General features: G+C 38.9%; 1 protein-coding gene across 1 annotated transcript in view; it reads right to left on the reverse strand.

The window, feature by feature from the left end:
• Window positions 1-20,109, reverse strand: part of iars2 (isoleucyl-tRNA synthetase 2, mitochondrial) — a 111,804-nt gene extending 91,695 nt beyond the window's left edge. Inside the window, exons 1-11 of the mRNA XM_059985825.1 lie at window positions 18,848-20,109; window positions 17,941-18,060; window positions 17,365-17,524; window positions 15,197-15,345; window positions 15,067-15,116; window positions 14,880-14,989; window positions 13,819-13,909; window positions 13,101-13,216; window positions 12,581-12,750; window positions 9,098-9,188; window positions 6,815-6,966 (exon numbers count right to left, since the gene is read on the reverse strand). Of these exons, the coding sequence (XP_059841808.1) occupies window positions 6,815-6,966; window positions 9,098-9,188; window positions 12,581-12,750; window positions 13,101-13,216; window positions 13,819-13,909; window positions 14,880-14,989; window positions 15,067-15,116; window positions 15,197-15,345; window positions 17,365-17,524; window positions 17,941-18,060; window positions 18,848-19,078 (1,440 nt within the window). The 5' untranslated portion in view covers window positions 19,079-20,109. The remainder of the gene's footprint in view (window positions 1-6,814; window positions 6,967-9,097; window positions 9,189-12,580; window positions 12,751-13,100; window positions 13,217-13,818; window positions 13,910-14,879; window positions 14,990-15,066; window positions 15,117-15,196; window positions 15,346-17,364; window positions 17,525-17,940; window positions 18,061-18,847) is intronic.
• Between the last annotated feature and the right edge of the window lie 38 nt (window positions 20,110-20,147).

A 20,147-nucleotide genomic window follows, 5' to 3' on the forward strand; every position in this document is an offset into this window, starting at 1 on the left:
CAGATATAAGTTTTGGCACTGCTAGTCTAGAATGTTCTGAATGACAGCTGCTAGTGCATTGGTCACTCTGCTGTCACTGGATTCCACTTTGGGTGCAACAGTGGGGCCTGATTTCACATGGATTTCTAAACAATTATGCTGAGCGATCTGGCTTTCTAATCCCACAGACAGACTTCAGTCCAAATACATTTCAAAGTGGATTCTCAGTCTGCTAATTTAGAAGAAAGAACAAAGTTTTTTTTTAACTCGAATCTGTTATTTTAAGAATAATAAAATCATGCACAAAATACATTTTCTTGAGGCATTAAGGTATAAAAATTGTTTTTACGTCTAGCATTTTATATGATATAAATATCTTTGTCATTAAATTTTGCATGTTCTTATAACAGCTGAGGAAAGCATCCAGGACCCACAATCAGCACTGTCCTGGCCCTGCCTCTCAGAAGAAATCTATTCCATTATCCCATTTCCACCGTCTTGGTCGTATTTGCTCTGATGATGAAACTTTCTGCACAGATGCTTCTGAAGTATCATCTTACTTGTTAAGTCAAGTCAAGTCGCTTTTTATCATCATTTCGACCATAAACTGCTGGTACAATACAAGTAAAAATGAAACAACGTTCCTCCATGACCATGGTGCTACATGAAACAACACAAAGCTACACCAGACTATGTGAGACAACTCAAGGTTACACTAGACTATGTAAAACAACACAAAAACCACACTAAACTACAGACCTACACAGGACTACATAAAGTGCATGAAACAGTGCAGGGCAGTACAATAATTAATTAATAAATAATTAATAAACAAGACAACAGGCACAGTAGAGGACAAATCTCAATATAATAATAAATGATGCAGATGTCAGTCTACACCCTGGGTACTGAGGAGTCTGATGGCTTGGGGCAAAAAGCTGTCACGCAGTCTGGTCCCGAGAGCCCGAATGCTTCGTACCTTTTGCCAGATGGCAGGAGGGAGAAGAGTTTGTATGATGGATGCATAGGGTCCTTCACAATGCTGTTAGCTTTGCGGGTGCAGCGTGTGTTGTAAATGTCTGTACTGGCAGGAAGAGAGACCCCAATGATCTTCTCAGCCTACCTCACTATCTGCTGCAAAGACTTGCGATCTGAGATGGTGCAATTTCTGAACCAGGCAGTGATGCAGCTGCTCAGGATGCTCTCAATACATCCTCTGTAGAATGTGGTGAGGGAACACGGCATCCAGTCTATTATTTTTAACAAAACTATTGACCAATTCACACATTGCCACTCTCAACCCCTCTGGGACAAAACAAAGATGGAATTCCCCTAGTCTTCGCATTCAATACAGTAGATCACTCACTGCAATTTCTACCTCTGTCAAAGAGACTCCACCACCGGACATGCCTTCTCCTCTCTTCCCCTTTCAGCAATTTTTTGTGACTTGCTGTCTCACTCCTCAGTTCCCACCAATTTCTTTTTTACTTAGCCACTCTCCCTTGCAACCACAGGCAAAGCAACACTTGCCCTTTCCTTTCTTCCCCTCCCACCATCCAGGAGCCCAAAGTGACATTCAAGGTGGAGCTGCAATTCACTTGTATGCTATGCTACATTTGTGCTCATAACATGGTCTCTTACATTGGATAAACCAAATGCTCATTAAGTGACTGCTTTATGAAACAATCACAAAGTTTGCAAAAATGATCTTGAGCTTCACATTGCCTGCCACCTTACTTCTCCTTCTCACTCCTACTTTAACCAACTTTTCTTTTACAATGAGGCCCAACACAACATTAAGAAGAGTGCCTCATTTTCCTTATTGAGGAATTCTCAGTGGTTCAAGTAGCTCAATGCTTCTTGCTTCATTTTCATTTATTACATACAACATGCAGTTCGTGCCACGATAGATCAGATACCAGATTTGAACAAGACCCCATCAAAAAATATTGGTACAGCTGCAATATTTCTTCATCAATTGAAAATCCAGTCCACCAAGGTGCAGAATCCATCCACCTTACTTAAAACAGAAGTAATTCCTATATATTGAGACCAATGTCACCAAAACAGATAACAGAATTAGAATCAGTCACTCATGGTTCTTTCTACAAAAATATCTTGAACTTGATTATATTTTAACAATAGCAACATGCTATATTGTTTTACAAGGGCAGCAACATTAAACTAATTTAGCGAATTTTGACATTACCTCAAAATTTCTTCCAAATATCAACAATGTTTTTTCATCTGTTCTGTTTTACCAAACTTCATATAGAGCTTTGTAGTTACCAAGGTTGTTGACGGAAGGAATTTTACTGAAGTTTCAAAATACTGATGCGAGGTGGATTGCACTATTTGAACAATATACTGCAAGTACAATTGCCAGGCACATTTAGAAGTTAATGGTATTTTAACTCCTGTTCTAATTTGGTATTTTAAAATGTTCTGTTGACTGGATGTTTGTTTTGTCTATGAAAGAAACCAAGGAAGAGAAACTGAGCAAATATGCATGCAATGCTAGTAAAAAAGAAACTATACCGTAAGATAGGGGCAAGGCAAGGTGCTAGAGGAGGAAGGGAAAGACTGAGTAAGTATAAACCAGGAGGGTAATGGATAGAACAAGTGAAACCTGCAAGAACATCAACATTTACTAGGGCATCAAAGTGCATATCAAACACCGGTTTTGCTTTACTTTCAAAACCATTGAGTAGTTTGGTTTGTTGCCCAGTGTCCAGATATTGATGTGGGCCAGCACCAGCTTTGGAGTAATTGCACTGGCAAGGGGCACTAGTTAAAATAGACTGTATCTTTCTCCTTCTCCAACCCCTTTGTGGAGCAACCATTGGACTGGAAATGTGATACAAGAATGGCACACTCTAGTGGCAAACCAAAGAACTGCAATGGTGAGACTTCTCTGCCTGTTAGCCAGCTCCAGTTACAGATTAGAATCAGAATTAGGTTTATTATTTCTGACATGTGCCGTGATATTTGCTAACTCAGCAGCAATAGTACAATGCAATACATGATACTATAGTAAGAAATAAATTACAGTTCAGTATATATGTATAGTAAATAGATTAAGATAGTGCAAAACCGAAATAATATATATGAAAGAGTGAGATAGTCTCCATGGATTCAATGTCCATTTAGGAATCATATGGCAGAGGGAAAGAAGCTATTCCTGATTTGCTGGGTGTGTGCCTTCAGGCTTCTGTACTTCTTCCCTGACAGTAACAACCGGAAGTGGGCATGTCCTGGGTGATGTGGGTCTTTAATAATGGACACTGGGTCACCAGGTGCAACAGGGATCTTCACAGCTACAGTTGGCCCTCCTTATCTGCAAAGGATAGGTTCCGGGACCCCTCGCGGATACCAAAAAACGTGGATGCTCAAGTCCTTTACTCAACCTGTTTTAATGCGGTGGACATTAGGACCCAGTGGTGGTGCTCTGAATCCACAGTGTTTCTGTTCACAAATATAATCACGATTACAATTAAAAATAAAGCAATCAGAAAGAGGTGAGACACCATCGGTCATTGGAAAAGTGTTAGGCTACGTCGGTCAATGATCGGAACAATTTTAAAGGATAAAGAGAGAAAGGCCCTACCCCAATGAAAGCTACGATTATTACTAAGCAATGCAGTGGTTTAGTTATTGGGTTTTGGGATTTTGATCCTCCACATCAAGCCGACGCAAATGGAGGGCGCACTTGAAAGTGGTCTGTCACTGGCTCACACTTGGGAACTTCCGTTCCCGAGCCCGGTGCTGAAACATACGTTCTTAAGCGTTTTATATGCACAGAAAAGTAAAATATATACTATATACTGACAAATGTTTGACTAACTGACACTAAATAATACCAGATGTACCTGTTCTGACTTACTTAGTGAGAACTTCCTATTTTTTTCAATCCCGATCCACGATAACCCATGCACATCCTCCCATATACTTTAAATCACCTCCAGATTACTTACAAAACCTAATACAATGTAAATGCTATGTAAAACAGTTGTTATACTGCATTGTTTAGGGATAATGACAAGAAAAAAAAGTCTGTACATGCTCGAACAAGAAGTGCTCAAAGAGCACTTCTGGGTTTTCTCGATTCGCGGTTGGTTGAATTTGCGCATGCGGAACTCTCGGAAAAGGAGGGTCGACTGTATAATCATATTCTCCCTTCCAAATCGGGCATAAAAGGCGTTAAGCTCATCTGGTATCGAAGCATTGCTGCCATTCATGCTACTGGGTTTCGCTTTGTAGGAAGTAATGTCCTGCAAACTCTCCCAGAGTCAATGTGCATCGGATGTCGCCTCCAGTCACGCTTGGAATTATTTCTTTGCTCTTGAAATAACCCTCCGTAGGTTTTCTTGTACAGATTTGGGTCAACAGACTTAAATGCCACAGACCTAACCCTCAGCAGACAACAAACTCCTGCTTCATCGACAACTTTTGGTTTGAAACTGTACAGCAAGTTTTCGTAGGCACTCACGCATACACACGGGTTTCAATGAAGTCAGTAACAACTGTGGCACACTTGTCCAGATTGGAAGATGAATCCCTAAATACAGTCTAATTCACTGATTCAAAGCAGTCCTGTAAGCACTCCTGTGCTTCCCTTGTCCTTACCTTCCTGGTTCTCAGTACTGGTGCTGCAGTTTTCAGTCAATGCCTATAGTCAGGGAGTAGAAGTATAGTCAGGTGATCAGACTTTTTGCACTGAGGGTGTGGAATAGCATGGCAGTTATTCTTGATGGCAGTGTATTGTTTCCTCTGGTGTTAGAAGTGATTTGTTGTTGGTAATTATTCAGTGAATCTTTCAAGCTGGCCTGGTTAAAATCCCCTAAAATGACTGTAAAATGCTGTTTCGTTCATGTTGACCCCATTGCTCAAATCATCTAGAGCCTGAGGAGGAATGTACACTGCTACCAAAATGATCGTTGAAATCTCCTACGGCAGGTAAAATGTATGGCACTTAAATTACAAGATATTCCAGGTCTAGTGAGCAGAATTGGGATGACACTGATTTATTTGTGCACCAAGAGGAGTTGATCATGAGGCACACAACTCTACCTCTGCTTTCGAGAAATTTGACAGAAAATATTCTGCTTCTTTCAACTAAAAATTGATATCCTATTGTAACAGAAATGTTAGAAATTTCAAATTCAATTACTTTACAAGTTTTAAGCACACATGGAAAATGACAAGGCTGCATAAAACATTAAAGAATTATACTGCCCTTAGTCATTTGTCTTGAAAACAAGCAGCTTTTTAAAAATCCTACCTCATCAAAATACAATATCTTCATGGTTGTCCATATGTTCTCTGGCATTTTTCCCATTTTTCCCTAATTTTTAATATAAATTTAATAGGTCTACGTGATATATATTCACCAACATCTGAAGTGCACAAATGCAAATCCATTTGGACTATAGCTTACATTTAGTTATTGAACTGTAACTGGTTTCCATTGTAAATATTGTTATTGGTTTCTTCTCTGTGTAACTCTCACTGACAACTAAACAAAAAGTTCTTTCTTTACATTTAATGTAAACATCAAAGCTTATCACGTCTGGATTATTTCTCCTTTAGAAAGCAATTTTTAAAACAACGTTGAATAGCTCATGCAAACTTAGATAAAGAGTGACAGCTAGGTTGAGTTGTGGATAATGAAGTAGGTTTTCAAAGCTTGCAGAGAGATTTAGGGCAGTTAGAAGAGTGGGCTGAAAGATGGCAGATGGAGTTTAATGCTGGTAAGTGTGAGGTGCTATATTTTGGTAGGAATAATCAAAATAGGACATACATGGTAAATGGTAGGGCATTGAGGAATGCAGCAGAACAGAGTGATCTAGGAATAATGGTGCATAGTTCACTGAAGGTGGAATCACATGTGGATAGGGTGGCGAAGAAAGCTTTTGGTATGCTGGCCTTTATAAATCAGAGCATTGAGTATAGGAGTTAGGATGTAATGTTAAAATTATACGAAGCATTGGTGAGGCCAAATTTGGAGTATTGTGCACAGCTCTGGTCACCGAATTATAGGAAAGATGTCAACAAAATAGAGAGAGTACAGAGGAGATTTACTAGAATGTTACTTGGGTTTCAGCACCTAAGTTACAGAGAAAGGTTGAGCAAGTTAGGTCTTTATTCTTTGAAGCGTAGAAGGTTGAGGGGGGACTTGATAGAGGTATTTAAAATTATGAGGGGGATAGATAGAGTTGACGTGGATAGACTTTTTCCATTGAGAGTTGGGGAGATTCAAATAAGAGGACATGAGTTGAGAATTAAGTTAAGGCAAGGCAAGTAAAGTCGTCACTTTTATTGTCATTTCGACCATAACTGCTGGTACAGTGCATAGTAAAAATGAGACAACGTTTTTCAGGACCATGGTGTTACATGACACAGTACAAAAACTAGACTGAACTACGTAAAAAAAAACATACAAACAAAGGGGCAAAAGTTTAGGGGTAACACGAGGGGGAACTTCTTTACTCAGAGAGTGGTAGCTGTGTGGAACAAGCTTCCAGTAGAAGTAGTAGAGGCAGGTTTGATTTTGTCATTTAAAAAAAATTGGATAGGTATATGGACAGGAAAGGAATGGCGGGTTATGGGCTGAGTGCAGGTAGGTGGGACTAGGTGAGAATAAGCGTTCGGCATGGACTAGAAGGGCCAAGATGGCCCGTTTCCGTGCTGTGATTGTTATATGGTTATATGCTGTCATTGCAGAGAAGGAACATAACCACCATAAAACAAGCTACATATTAAAAATACAGGTACAATCCACACCTCTGCAAATTTTGATAATTTTAATAATTCAATTTCAATATGATCATATTACCTGGGCTCGGTCCTTAATTTTTCCGGTATCTATGAACCATTGTTTACTGGAACGGATAATTACTGGCTTCTTTGTCCGCCAGTCATATGGGTAACTGTGTTGTACATCTTCCTCCTTTAATAACATTTTTGATCCCTCCAACATTCGGATAACTGTAATAAAATTCAGAAATTAAATCCATAAAAATTTATCCACATTAAAACCCATACACAAATCTCATCTATGCAGCAAATTTAAAGTAGTATGTTCCTATTATGTTGATAATAACCACTCTGGTTGTTGATGTGAATTTATTACTAGTCATAGAGATGGCAGAGAATCAGATCGAACAATCTGCCAACTCTTTACACTGAACCTACATTAACCTTTTTATTCTCCAATATTCTGATCAACTGCCACTCACCACCCCTTCAACCATTCATTTACTACAACCAGAGGCAATTTACAGTCGCCAATTAACCTATCAATGCCTTAGACAATATTTACTTATTATTCTCCCAACCTCACTCTAGTAAACAACATAATCTTCCAACATTAAAGATCCTTGATGAGGCACTGGACAACGTAAGCCACTTGCCACATTTCAGAAACCACTACTCTTCAAAGTTAGACATCAGTGACAAAATTCACCTGTGTAGCAACACAATCTAGCCAAATGAAGATCAAGACTTCAATCCAGTACAAATCTCAGGTGTACCAGACAACATTGATGTCTGCTCAATTAGCTTCTGAAACTTGTACTGTTTAGGAAAGAAATCACCAACAATTGCAGGATAAATATGTCAGTGATACCCTTAATACATTCAGTTAGCTCCAATTGACAGGCCACATTATTTACTTTATCCAACACCAGATTCCCAAAACTTGCACTCTATTCTGAGCTGTGTTACAGGGAGAGATTAACAGGTAGAGAGAGGAAAGGATTCAAAGAGCAACAAGAATGTGCTAGAGGATCTCAGTGAGTCAAGCAGCAGCTGTTGAATGAAAGGAACTGGATGTTTCAGGTCAAAACCCTGCACCAGCAAAGATTTCAAGGTTATTTTCAAAGCCTTCTTGATATATCCACACTTACTCCTAAGATTCCCTGGCCTTTAACCATGTAGCCATGGGATAAACAGGACAGTACCAAGAACCTCAAGTATATGTACTAGGTGCACAATAAAGCAAAAGAAACACAGCACCTCCTAAATTATCTTCCCACCAACCCAGTTACATCACACATCACCTGGTAATTTTTAGTATGAGTCCTACGGTAACCTCCGGTCATCTCAGGTCACAGAGAACTGAGATGGAAGCAAATAGAAAACTCTTGAATAAGAGTCTCAGCCAGAAGCATTGACTGTCTACTCTTTTCCATTGATGCTGCCTGACCCGCTGAGGTCCTCCAGCATTTTGTGTGTGTTGCTTCGGATTTCCAGCACCTGCAGATTTTTCATGTTTGTAAACAGAAAAGACTTGTATTAATCTGCATATTTCTTTACAATGACAACTTGTAAGTTCTATTCCTCGCAGGGGAACAAAGGCACAAGCTGGGCTTTTCTTTACATGTTAGACAAAAAAAAAACAACTAATGTTCCAGAAAGGTTTTGCTCACCCATCATTTATCACTACCATTGGAAATACTTTGAGTTTTCTGCCCTTTTCAAGCTGGAGACAGCACACGGTCAAACAATGCTGAGCAATGTGAGATAGCAACATTTTAAATGAAAATTATTTATAAAATAAAAAGTAGAGCCTTTGTTGCTTTTTAAAATTTATTCTGCATTCCCTCTTCCCCAAATTATCATGCTATCTTGTTCTGGCTAATTACTATTTGAAATTGTCATCATGCAAGTTCCAGATTTCACCCAACTGGCTACCAGTTCAGCACAAGTCTTCAAAGAAGAATCAGCAAACTAAAAGTCGGGGGAATGATAAAATACCACTGTTACCCTGTGCCTGAGTTACTACTCAGCAAATCTACCTGCTTGAATTTATTTATATTCTTTCTTTACTCAAGTTATTTCATAGCATTTATCACTAGCTCCTGCATTGCCTGGAACACCACAAACCTTAGCCCATTTACTGTAATGAAATAAAAGGCACCAAGTCCTCATTGGCATCAGTCTACCTTCATATCCACCATTTTAACCAAATAAAGCTAAGGCAACATAATAATGATGAATATCTGGAACCTTCCATATTAGTATAGCTCACATTTATATCTCTAAATTACTGAAAAACAAAGTTTTAAAGTAACTCAATTACATTCCTTAAGCATTCTACAAAAAAAGTAATGCGAACCTGTTTCATTTCCTTCTTTAAGGACAAATTTATTCTGAAGTTCTGATCCAGCTGCATCAGTGAAAACACCATCTTCATCCACTAAACTGCCCTAAAATAGTGAACATTATATTAATGAAAACATTTGAGATCCAACACAAGAGCAGCTAAAATTGCCTTCAATGGAAATAACCTTGATCAATGAACAAATAGATTTTTGAGTATTTAGGGATAAGGAAACAGATTACGTAGAGGAGCATGCTACTGAGACAAATGATAAATAATAACTTGTTGAATGGTGGAGCAGGTGTGAATTACTCAGAAAAGTATCCCTGCTTTTACTTATTATAATCTTTTGTTTGCTCTTTACCCTAGCAGTGGATCTCTTTCACATCCCCAGCTTCTATCTAAAGCTGACACAGATTGCTCACGACTTCGGTCTCTTAATTTAAAGCAGTTTGTTGTTGAGGCTACTGGGAGATCAGCTATACTAGATTGGGTAAGAACATAACAAATAGGAGCAGGAGCAGGCCATCCGGCTCATCGAGCCTGCCCCGCCATTTAATAAGATCATGGCTGATCTGTCCATAAACTCAGCTCCATCTACTAGCCTTTTCTCCTTAACCCTTAATTCCCTTACTCTGTAAAAACTTATCTAACTGTTTCTTAAATGTATTTAGTGAAGAAGCCTCAACTGCTTCCCTGGGCAGAGAATTCCACAGATTCATCACTCTTTGGGAAAAAGTTTTTCCTCATCTCCGTCCTAAATCATCTCCCCTGAATCTTAAGGCAAAGGGTATTATGTTATGAACCAAAGGTGATTAGGGAGCTTAAGGTTAAGGAACCCTTAGGAAGCAGTGAACACAATATTATTGAGTTCAACTTGAAATTTGATAGGGAGAAAGTAAAGACTGACTTCACAGTATTTCAGTGGAGTAAAGGAAATTACAGTGGTATGAGAGAGGAGTTGGCCAAAGTAAATTGGAAGTAGATGCTGGCAAGAATGGCAGCAGAGCAGCAGTGGCACAAGTTCGGGGGGAAAATGAGGAAGGTGCAGGATAGAGGTATTCCAAAAGCAAAGAAATACTCAAACTGCAAAATAGTACAACTGTGGCCGACAAGGAAAATCAAAGCTAATGTAGAAACAAAAGAGAAGGCATAAAACAAAGTAAAAATTAGTGGGAAGACAGACGATTGGGAAGCTTCTAAAAACCTACAGAAAGCAATTAAGAGAGTCATTATGAGGGAAAAGATGATACATGAAAGCAAGCTAGCATACAACATCAAAAGTTGTAAATGCTTTTTCACGTATGTAAAAAATAGAAGAGATGAGAGTGGATATAGGACCACTAGAAAATGAGGCTGGAGAAATAATAATGGGGGACAAGCAGATGGCAGATGATCTAAAGGAGTATTTTGCATCAGTCTTCACTGTAGAATGCACTAGCAGTGTGCCAGATGTTGAAGAATGTGAGGGAAGAGAAGCGAGTGCAATTAGTATTACAAGGGAGAAGGTGCTCAAAAAGCTGAAAGACCCAAGGATACATAAGTCACCCAGGATAGATAAATTGCACCATAGGGTTCTGAAAGAGCTAGCAGTAGAGATTCTGGAGGCATTAGTAATAATTATTCAAAACGTATTGAACTTGGGCATGGCACAAGAGGACTGGAAAATTGCAAATGTGACTCCACTCTTTAAGAAAGGAGAAAGTCAGCAGAAAGGAAATTATAGACCCGTTAGCCTGATCTCAGTGGCTGGAAAGATGTTGGAGTCAACTGTTCAGGATGAGGTTATGGAGTACTTGGTGACACAGGACAAGATATGACAAAGTCAGCGTGGTTTCCTTAAGGGAAAATCTTGCCAAACGAACCTGTGGTAATATTTTGAGGAGATGACAAGTAGAATAGATAAAGAGGATGCAGTAGATGTTGTATATTTGGACTTTCAGAAGGCCTTTGACAAGATGCCACACAAGGCCGCTTACCAAGTTAAGAACCTATGGTATTACAGGAAAGTTACTAGCATAGTTAGAGCATTGGTTGTTTCGTAGGAGACAGCAAGTGGGAACAAAATGATCCTTTTCTGACTGGCTGCCAGTGACTAGTAATGTTCCCCAGCAGTTGGTGTTGGGACCACTTCTTTTTATGCTGTATAGGAGAATGGGCAAGAAAGCAGCAAATGAAATACAATGTTTGGAAAATGCATAGTCATGCATTTTGGTAGCAGAATTAAATGTGCAGAATATTTTCTAAATGGGGAGAAAATCCAAAAATCTGAGATGCAAAGAGACTTGAGAGTCCTTGTGCAGAACAATCTTGCAGATAGAGTCGGTGGTGAGGAAGGCAAATGCAATGTTAGCATTCTTTTCAAGGGGTCTCTAGTACAATTGCAGGTTTTAGGCACTGGTGAGGCCTCACCCTGAGTATTGTAAACAGTTTTGGGCTCGTCATCTAAGAAAAGATGCAATGGCTTTGGAGAGATTTCAGAGGAGATTCACGAGGACGATTCCAGGAATGAAAGGGTTATCTTACAAGGAACGTTTGATAGCTCTAGTTCTGAACTCGCTGGAACTTAGAAGGATGAGGGGGGGGGGGGGATCATTGAAACCTTTCGAATGTTGAAAGGCCTAGACATGGTAGATGTGGAAAGGATGTTTTCCATGGTGGGAAAGTCTAGGACAAGAGGACATAGCCTCAGGTTAGAGGGGGCATCCATTTAAAACAGAGATGCGGAGAAATTTCTTTAGCCAGAGGGTGGTGAACTTGTGGAATTTATTACCACAGACAGCTGTGAAGACCAGGTCTTTGGGTGTACTTTAAGCAGAGCCTGATTTTTGATTTGGACACGGGATCAAAAATTACGGGGAAAAGGCTGGAGAGTGGGGCTGAGTTGAGGGGAAAAAAGGGATCAGCCATGAATGAATGGAAGAGCAACTCGATGGGCCAAATGGCCTAATTCTGCTTCTATGTCATATGGTCTTAACTGAACCAAAAATGAAACAAGCAATGGTTTGAGCACAAAGGGCTTGTGTGAGACTCCACACCAGAAATGGATTATTGGAACTACCATCTTCCAGAGACATTTAACTGAAGCCCTATCTGCCCTATTAATGGGACATAAAAAGTTCAATTACACTACATTGAACAGCACTGAATAAAGGAAACAATCTGATCCATACAGCATGATTATGGGACATTGTCATAAGCAAAGTGACATCATGTTTTAGCATATTAAAGGAATACTGCTAGTTGTAAGCTCTTGAGAACAACCCATGGTTTTGAAAAGTGTGAAAGAAATGCACATCCTTTCTCTCCCCATTATTGTGCCAATAGCACCCTTTTCCCAACCCTCAATCTTGGAGCAGAATCACATTTCTCACAATCCTGTCTTCATTGACTAAATATTGAAATAGATCACTGAAGAAAGCATTTGAGTAATACTGTTATGGCTGTGCCAACATTATTGGCTCTTTTAATAGTGAATGTACTTTATCTGTAACCTACAACAGAGAGTTCATGTTGCGAAGCCACACTATAATCTTCCATTCCATGAGCTGGAGCTGTATGAACCAATCCTGTGCCTTTCTGCATTGTCACATGGTTGGCAGGCAACAGTCGAGACTGTCTTCCTGGAATTGTGGGGTGGCTACATACTCCATCCGCTAAATCAGAACCTAAATTTGGAAAAGTTATAGGATTACAAGAAAATGTTAGATACCTCTCACATATATCCTAATATGAAACTATTCCGGCAACTTAATTAGTGTCACATTTAATAACAATATGGACAGTTCAATTCGACTCCGCTTAGTCAAGATAGGGGAAATCTCATATACTTAAAATTTTCTACCCAAGTTTACATTTGTAAGATCACTGAATTTATAAATGCAGCATTCCCACCTGCAGACCAGGAATAGGGAAAGAAATGAAAGGGACATGGAACGATTTTAACGCAAATATTACGGAAGTAGTACAATCCTTAGTGACAAAGAAATACAGGAATAATTACTTTAAAATCTTTTACCTTTGACCATCTGAACAATTTCAAACTGTGTTCCCAGAGTAGCTGCCACAGAGTCTATACATTCTGTACCCAGAAGGTAGAGCTCCTCTGTGTTTAAGCACTTCACTAGAGAGTACCTGCATACCAAAATAATAGTAAAGTTCTAATTTCAAATATTACAAATCAACATAGCTTTTGTAATATAAACCAAATCTTAAATTTAACAAAACTAAATAAGAGTTATCCTAATCACTCTAATAAACTTGTAATTAGAAATACAGAACAAAAATAGAGCAGAGAAAGCATTCAGCAGGTTGAATGTTGAATGGTTGGATACAGGATTTACAAAAGGTTATTAATAGAAGTCCATTTAGAATAAAATCTTTAACTGCAGTGATCTGAATAACTCAATTATGTTATTTTCAAGGTTATAGAAGAGAACACAACAACATCAATGCAATACTTTTACTGTGGTACATGTCAATATTTTAGTTATTAAAATTTTACTTTATTCTTGATTTTGCATCTCCTTTAGATCTTTGCCCACAAAGACTGTAAAGTCAAATTGTTGATCTCTATTAGAAAATGAGGTTGTTAGAAATTCAAAATATATTACAGAAGGTTTCAGGCTGGATGAGAGAAATAAAGGCAACTGTCCACTTCACTGCAAGACTTAGCTGCATCCATTTTAAGGAAGTTTATCATATTCATCTGATGATTCATAAATATTGGGACTTACTGGGCATTTGGCATATAACAAACTGCCTGGTTGGCTGGTATGGTCCAAGGTTGGGTTGTCCATATCAGTGCAGAAACAGAGGATACATTCTCTGAAAGAAAGAATAACTGTTCAGCCTGAACAGTGAAAGGCAAATCAACAGCAGGTGATTTTAAAAATCACCTGAAATTCTTGTTATAGGATGCAGCATACTAATGAGTAGGTTTTATTCTCCCTCCTGCTGATAATCTAGTATCAGAAAAATATACATAATCAGTACTGTGCCCAAAACAATGCAATTTTTAAGAAGATATTGAATGAGGAAGAAGGCGCGAACAGGAATCTCTGTACCTTTCCATGTTAGTAAATAAAACAAATAGTATCTATGGAAATTAAGTGAACACCTGAGATGGTGATTCGCACTCTGCTTGCATACAGAAAGAGAAGGTATACTTTCTAAAAATCTGGTAACCACTACTCATCTTCCTTATTCGAACATTCATTAAATAAAGTATAAAGTGGTGAGTATCAGTTTCTTTTTGCCATTAGATTTCTGAACAGTCTATGAACATACTACCTCATAACTATTTTTGCAGTATTATTTTGTAATTAATAGTAACTTTATGTCTTTGCACTATGCTATTGCAAAACAACATATTTCATATCATATAAGACAGCGATAATAAACCTGGTTCCCAAGTACGTCCATCAAATTTATATGACTAGTTGGTCTTTGGAGATGTGCTTTCCAATTATTTTCAGCTACTCAATGACTTATCAAGCCCATGTTCTTGTGTTCAGTAATTTAACAAGCTCTTGTTCTTCAAAGCAAATACAAACAAGCTACCTATAATATGCTAATACCGGTATATCATTAGTAGCCTGATATTACTTGCATTAGTTAACACTGAACATTTTATTACACACCCTACAAATGCAGTTACACAACAGTGACCCTCCCTTCCACCTACTTTTTTCTCCATCAAGAGTTAACGCTGTGGTGTTTCATAAAGTCACACCACCATGCTGAACCTAAATCAAAGTTTAAAATTAAAACTTTAGTCCTCTAACACATTCCATACCTGTTGCAGAAGTCAATTTGGAAGGCGTGTTTAAGAGAGGAAACTTGACATACACCGATCGGCTAACATGCTGCTGATTGTATTCAAGCTCAGCTTCTGCCAAAGCTGTCCTGCACAGATAAATGACAAATTTCATTAACTCGTTACTTCAATTTCAAAGTGAATTCCAAAGAAATAAGTTACAAACCTTGTGGAAGGTGACCAGAATACAGGTTTATAGTCTTGATAAACAAAGCCCTTAAGAAAAGAAGCAAAATAAATCTTGTGAATTTTATCACACATTGGGCAATATTTGAAGCAAACAAGAACAGTAATACCTTGTCAAACATTTGGTGGAAAACTTCTAATTGCTTGGCTTCATATTGCTTGTCAAAAGTGTAATAACAATTGTCCCAATCTGCCATCACACCCCATCGGATGAATGCTGCCCGTTGGCGTTCAATTGTTCTTTCTGCAAATTCTCTGGCTGCAAGATAAAATTTGTATGAAGATCTTCTGAGGAGCAAGGAGTAAATGCAAATACATGTGCGAACAGTGATACAGGCAAGGTGGAGAGAGCATGGGCCTCTCTGTACAGGTTCAAAAGTGCACAATGATGTTGTTCAGGGGGCAAAAAAAGGAAGCAAAGCTGGGCATTTTCTAAAATGATGAGAGACTGAAAAATGTTGAAGTTTAAAGGGATTGGGGTGTCTTCTTTACAAGTTACTAAAATCTAACTTACCGATGCTAAAAATAATTATAATGACAAATAACTAGTTGGTGGAGAACTTGAGTACGAGAGTCCTACTGAAACTTATATAGAGTCATGGTACAAATGCACCTGGAAGATTGTGTAGTTTTGGTCCCTTCATCTGGAAAACTTATTTGCTATAGTGAGCATAATATGCAATTATCTTTAAAAATTTGACACATGTACATCAAAACATACAGAGAAATGCATTGATGTGTCAAATAATATCAGTGAGGATTGTGCTGGGCAGCCAATAAGTATCATCATGATTCCAGCACCAACAGAGCATGCCCCAACTCAGTAATCCTAACCGTCCATCTTTGGATATGGGAGGAAACTGAAGCACCTGGAGGAAACCCACTTGGTCATGGGGAGAATATACATACTCCTTATTGACAATGGCAGGTATCGAACCCCAATCTTACAGCTGGCACTATAAAGAATTGCACCGTTGTGCTAACTGCTATACTTTATTCAGAGGTTGGTGAAATTGTTGAATTCTCTACTCAAAAATACTGTGAAAGATTACATAGAAATTTAAGTATCGATTTCTAATTATCTAAATAATCAACATAAGGGAAAAGGATGCAAAATAATATTGAAGTAGGTCAGTCATGAACTTTTCCTTCAAAAAGAAACTGCTACCAGTTTACCCTCATAAAAGTTGGCTGAAAGAACATTATATTCCTTCCTAGTCCAAGCATGTCTTCCAAATTTCAGCAATGCACAACAGGCATATTCTACCATATTGATTTATACAAATGGTCTTCCCTGTATCATCATCCCTGATGAAGGTGGCAAAGTTTTTCATCAAAACGTTGGGTTATAATTGATACCTCTACCCGTCTGGAAGCTCAAAAAGGGTTTATTTGTTTTTGGTCTTCCCTGCAGTTCAACAATATTTATGTAATGTAAATCAGCAAAATGGGTCCATCACAAATCTCGGCTATTTATCAACCTTAGAAAATGATAATTAAGGAACACTACTAATCAGAATCAAAATACCACTGAAACTACATTTGTGTGCATCCTTGAGAAAAACAGTGGTCCTGATTCTCAATGCCATAAAGGATGACTTACGCAGACAACATGAACAGTCAACTTTCACACAAGTACAAAATATTAGAATAGCCTGCTCTCACTAATTAAACAATGATAGAAAGGAATCTGAGCCTTGAGAAGGAAAATAACATTAAACAATACATATCAAAGTCATGTTTAAAAAAAAAATTCTTTGAACTTCATGCTAAAAGTAATAATGACTTCCTTTAAACAAACATACTTGGAGTGATATGAAAGGTCACAAATTTATAGGGAACAAATTCAAAAATCTCCAAACTAAATACAGATAGAAGGTAGTTTTACATTATATAGTGAAACTCTGTAATCTGGCATGTTCAGGGCTTTGGGGGAGCTGAGACTGACAAATTTCTCAGACTACTGGATGTAGCTCCTATTAATGCCGAAACAGATTTTAAGTCAATGTGTTTAAAAGATGACATGAATGTTTCAGTGAGGCAGGCAGGTTTAAAGAGTGTGGGGGGAAATGGTGCCTATGTGGATTTCAAAGAACCACAATAACCAGAGCCTAGGTAAGCTTAAAAATTAGTGCTGGAAGCAAACTCACTAGGGCCCAGTTCCTGCACCTTTTTTACATTCACTGTTCTGAAATTCCTTTCAAACTCACAAGGGCACAAAGGAACATGGAGAAAAGTCTCCAGTGACTTAAAGTTATCATATCTTTAAACAAATTACCTTTTTGTCTGATCTCAATAGGAGAAAGTGCTTTGACTTGTTCACCACATTCCGCCAACGCTTTGAGCTCAATAGGTAACCCGTGACAATCCCATCCTGGTACAAAATGAACTTTATAACCTCTCATCATATGAAATCTATTAGTGATATCCTTTAGTATCTGTAGTTTGGGAAATAAAGTAACAGGTCAAAAATACGATGAAACAGCTTTGCTTCGTTTTCAAAATGGTTTACTTGAAAGTTCACACTATCAAGCTCAATAAGGATTCAAAGTACATTTATTATCCAGTACGTGTGCAGTATACAGTCCTGATATTCCTCTTCCCACAGACAGCCACAAAACAACGAAAAAAAAGATGGAACCCATTTAAAAGAAAAACATCAAAGGCACAAGAACAAAATGCACAAACAGCAAAAAACGCAGACTACAAAACACCAAGCCACAAATCACCCAACTATATTTAAGGAATATTCAGTTTAGTTTAATCTAGCTTGTGCGTCACTAAAAGTATCCATTTGCTCAAAAGAAATATTGTGTAAAATATATAAAGGCAGCTTTCGAAAACAGGAACTTACTTTATTTAAGGCATGACCAACATGAGGATCACCATTAGCATAAGGTGGTCCATCATGGACACAAAAATCCTTTCCTTTTCTATTTCTTTGCCAAGCATATAGCTCTGAAAACCCACATTCCTGTAAAAATTCAATAAATGCATTAAAATGTCAATACCTTATTGGTTCTTGTCAACTTACTACACTGAAAACTGAATGGTTCAAAATGAAGGGAAGGATTTCTACAGTGATTAAAACCATGCAATCATCTAACGAGGCAGCATATGATAGAAAACAAGTGTCAAGATTAGATATTTTCTTCATCTCATGTGGGTTAGAGGGCAAGAGAAACTGAAATATCACACAGATATAAGGTAAGCCCTTAAAATAATAACCTATCCCTTGTAAATACCTCTTTCTATTTCCCAATTAGTACTTCTCCTAAATGTACTCAACAATTAAATACGCCAATTCATCACAGTATTCAAACATCTTAGCAGCCTCTAATTTGATTCAAATCTACAGATAACAAAGTTAACAATGTCTCAATTTCCCCCTGAATGTATGACGACAGTATAGCACATCTCCCCCCCCCAGCCTCTATTACTTGTCCTTGACAACCCAGCCCTGAAATAGCATCCGCAAGTATGAGAACAGCCTGAACATCATGCCCAACACATATGAGATGTAGAAAGTTTGATCTGCTGTCTTGACAGACCAGCTGCTAAGGGATCGAGCAGATTGGACGGAGGAGGGGCAGGGAGAGAGCAGAGCAGGGAGGGAGGGAGACAAATGGGAAGGACCAAGGTAGTAACTGTCGGTAGATCTGTGTGGGGAATAAGAAAATAAGGAGACAGAGGCGTGGAAGAGCAGGAACGCGGAGAGGAGGAATGTGCTGTCACTATTTCACTTTGCATCACGACAGTACCCGCTGGATCTGCAGCTCCTTCGCCGGTAGCTCTCTCCCGCTCAGTCTCATGGGGAAGTCGGTGCGAGGCAGCAGCACCGTCTCCCTGAACTTGTTCTGCCTCTGGTCCTCCTGCAAACTCCTGCTGGAGACCCGTAGCCTGCACCGGGCGGCGGCGGCGGCAGCGGCACCGGCCCGCAATTTGCCCGCCAGCATTGCGTGGCTGCAGCGGTATCTCAGCATTGAGAACATAGTTCTGGCCGGCTGTCAGCCCGGGTCCCGAGCAGGGTAACTCCACCTGCCTTCCGCTACCGGGAACTCTGGGTAGCACGGCGGCCGTGCGGGCTCAAACTCGGATTTCAAAACCGTAACAGCTTTGGACTTGCCATTCACATCTCAGCAAGAGAAAGTGGACTATGCAAAGATACTTCCAAAGCAAACTGAACTTGCTAATGTAGACACAATTCAGATGAAGGCCATCGAGCCGAAAAGTTAGACTTGTCCATTCCACTCCATAGATTCTACCTGACCCTTCAGCTTTTTGTTATTTCTGAATTCCTTCAGCTTTACGTGCGTTGCTGAACTTGTAAGTATAGCAATGAGCAATGCACCAGCTGTAGAATATGTTCCATCTTCCATCGATATCCCCGGTGCTCTTAAAAATGCATTGCTCTGGAATCTTAAGCATTGGCGTCCGCCCTCCTGAATTTCTGAATTTACCCAACATAAGAAATAGCTGTTTTCATCCAGTTGATACTCCAGATGTAATTTCATCAATGCCTTATAGAACAGAATCCCTATCAGAATCAAGTTTTATATCACTGACATATGCCATAAAATTTGTCTTGCTGCAGTGATGTAGTGCAAGACATAAAAATTGCCATGTTACAAAAATAAGTAAGTAGTGCAAAAGAAGAATAACGTAGTTTTCATGGGTTCATGGGCCGTTCAGAAATCTGATGGTGGGCGGAAAGAAGCTGTTCCTAAAATCTTGAGTGTGGATCTTCAGGCTTCTTTACCTCTGATGGTAGTAATGAGAAGAGGGCATGCTCTGAATTGTGAGGGTCCTTAACAATAGATTGAAATGATCCTCACTTGTCCATCCACTGAGATGTTCCCACAACCAATTACCTCACTTTAAGCACTCTTTATCTTGCTATTTATTGCGCTCGTTATTTTTTGCTATTTATTTGTATTTGTATTTGCGCAGTTTGTTTTCTTCTGCACTTTAGTTGACCTTGAATTGATTCTGTTATAGTTATTATTCTATAGATTGCCTGAGTACGGCCGCAGGAGAAGGTCCTATCGGGCGACATACGTG

Source organism: Hypanus sabinus, chromosome 12, assembly GCF_030144855.1.
Source record: "Hypanus sabinus isolate sHypSab1 chromosome 12, sHypSab1.hap1, whole genome shotgun sequence".
In the NCBI taxonomy this organism is placed as follows: domain Eukaryota; kingdom Metazoa; phylum Chordata; class Chondrichthyes; order Myliobatiformes; family Dasyatidae; genus Hypanus; species Hypanus sabinus.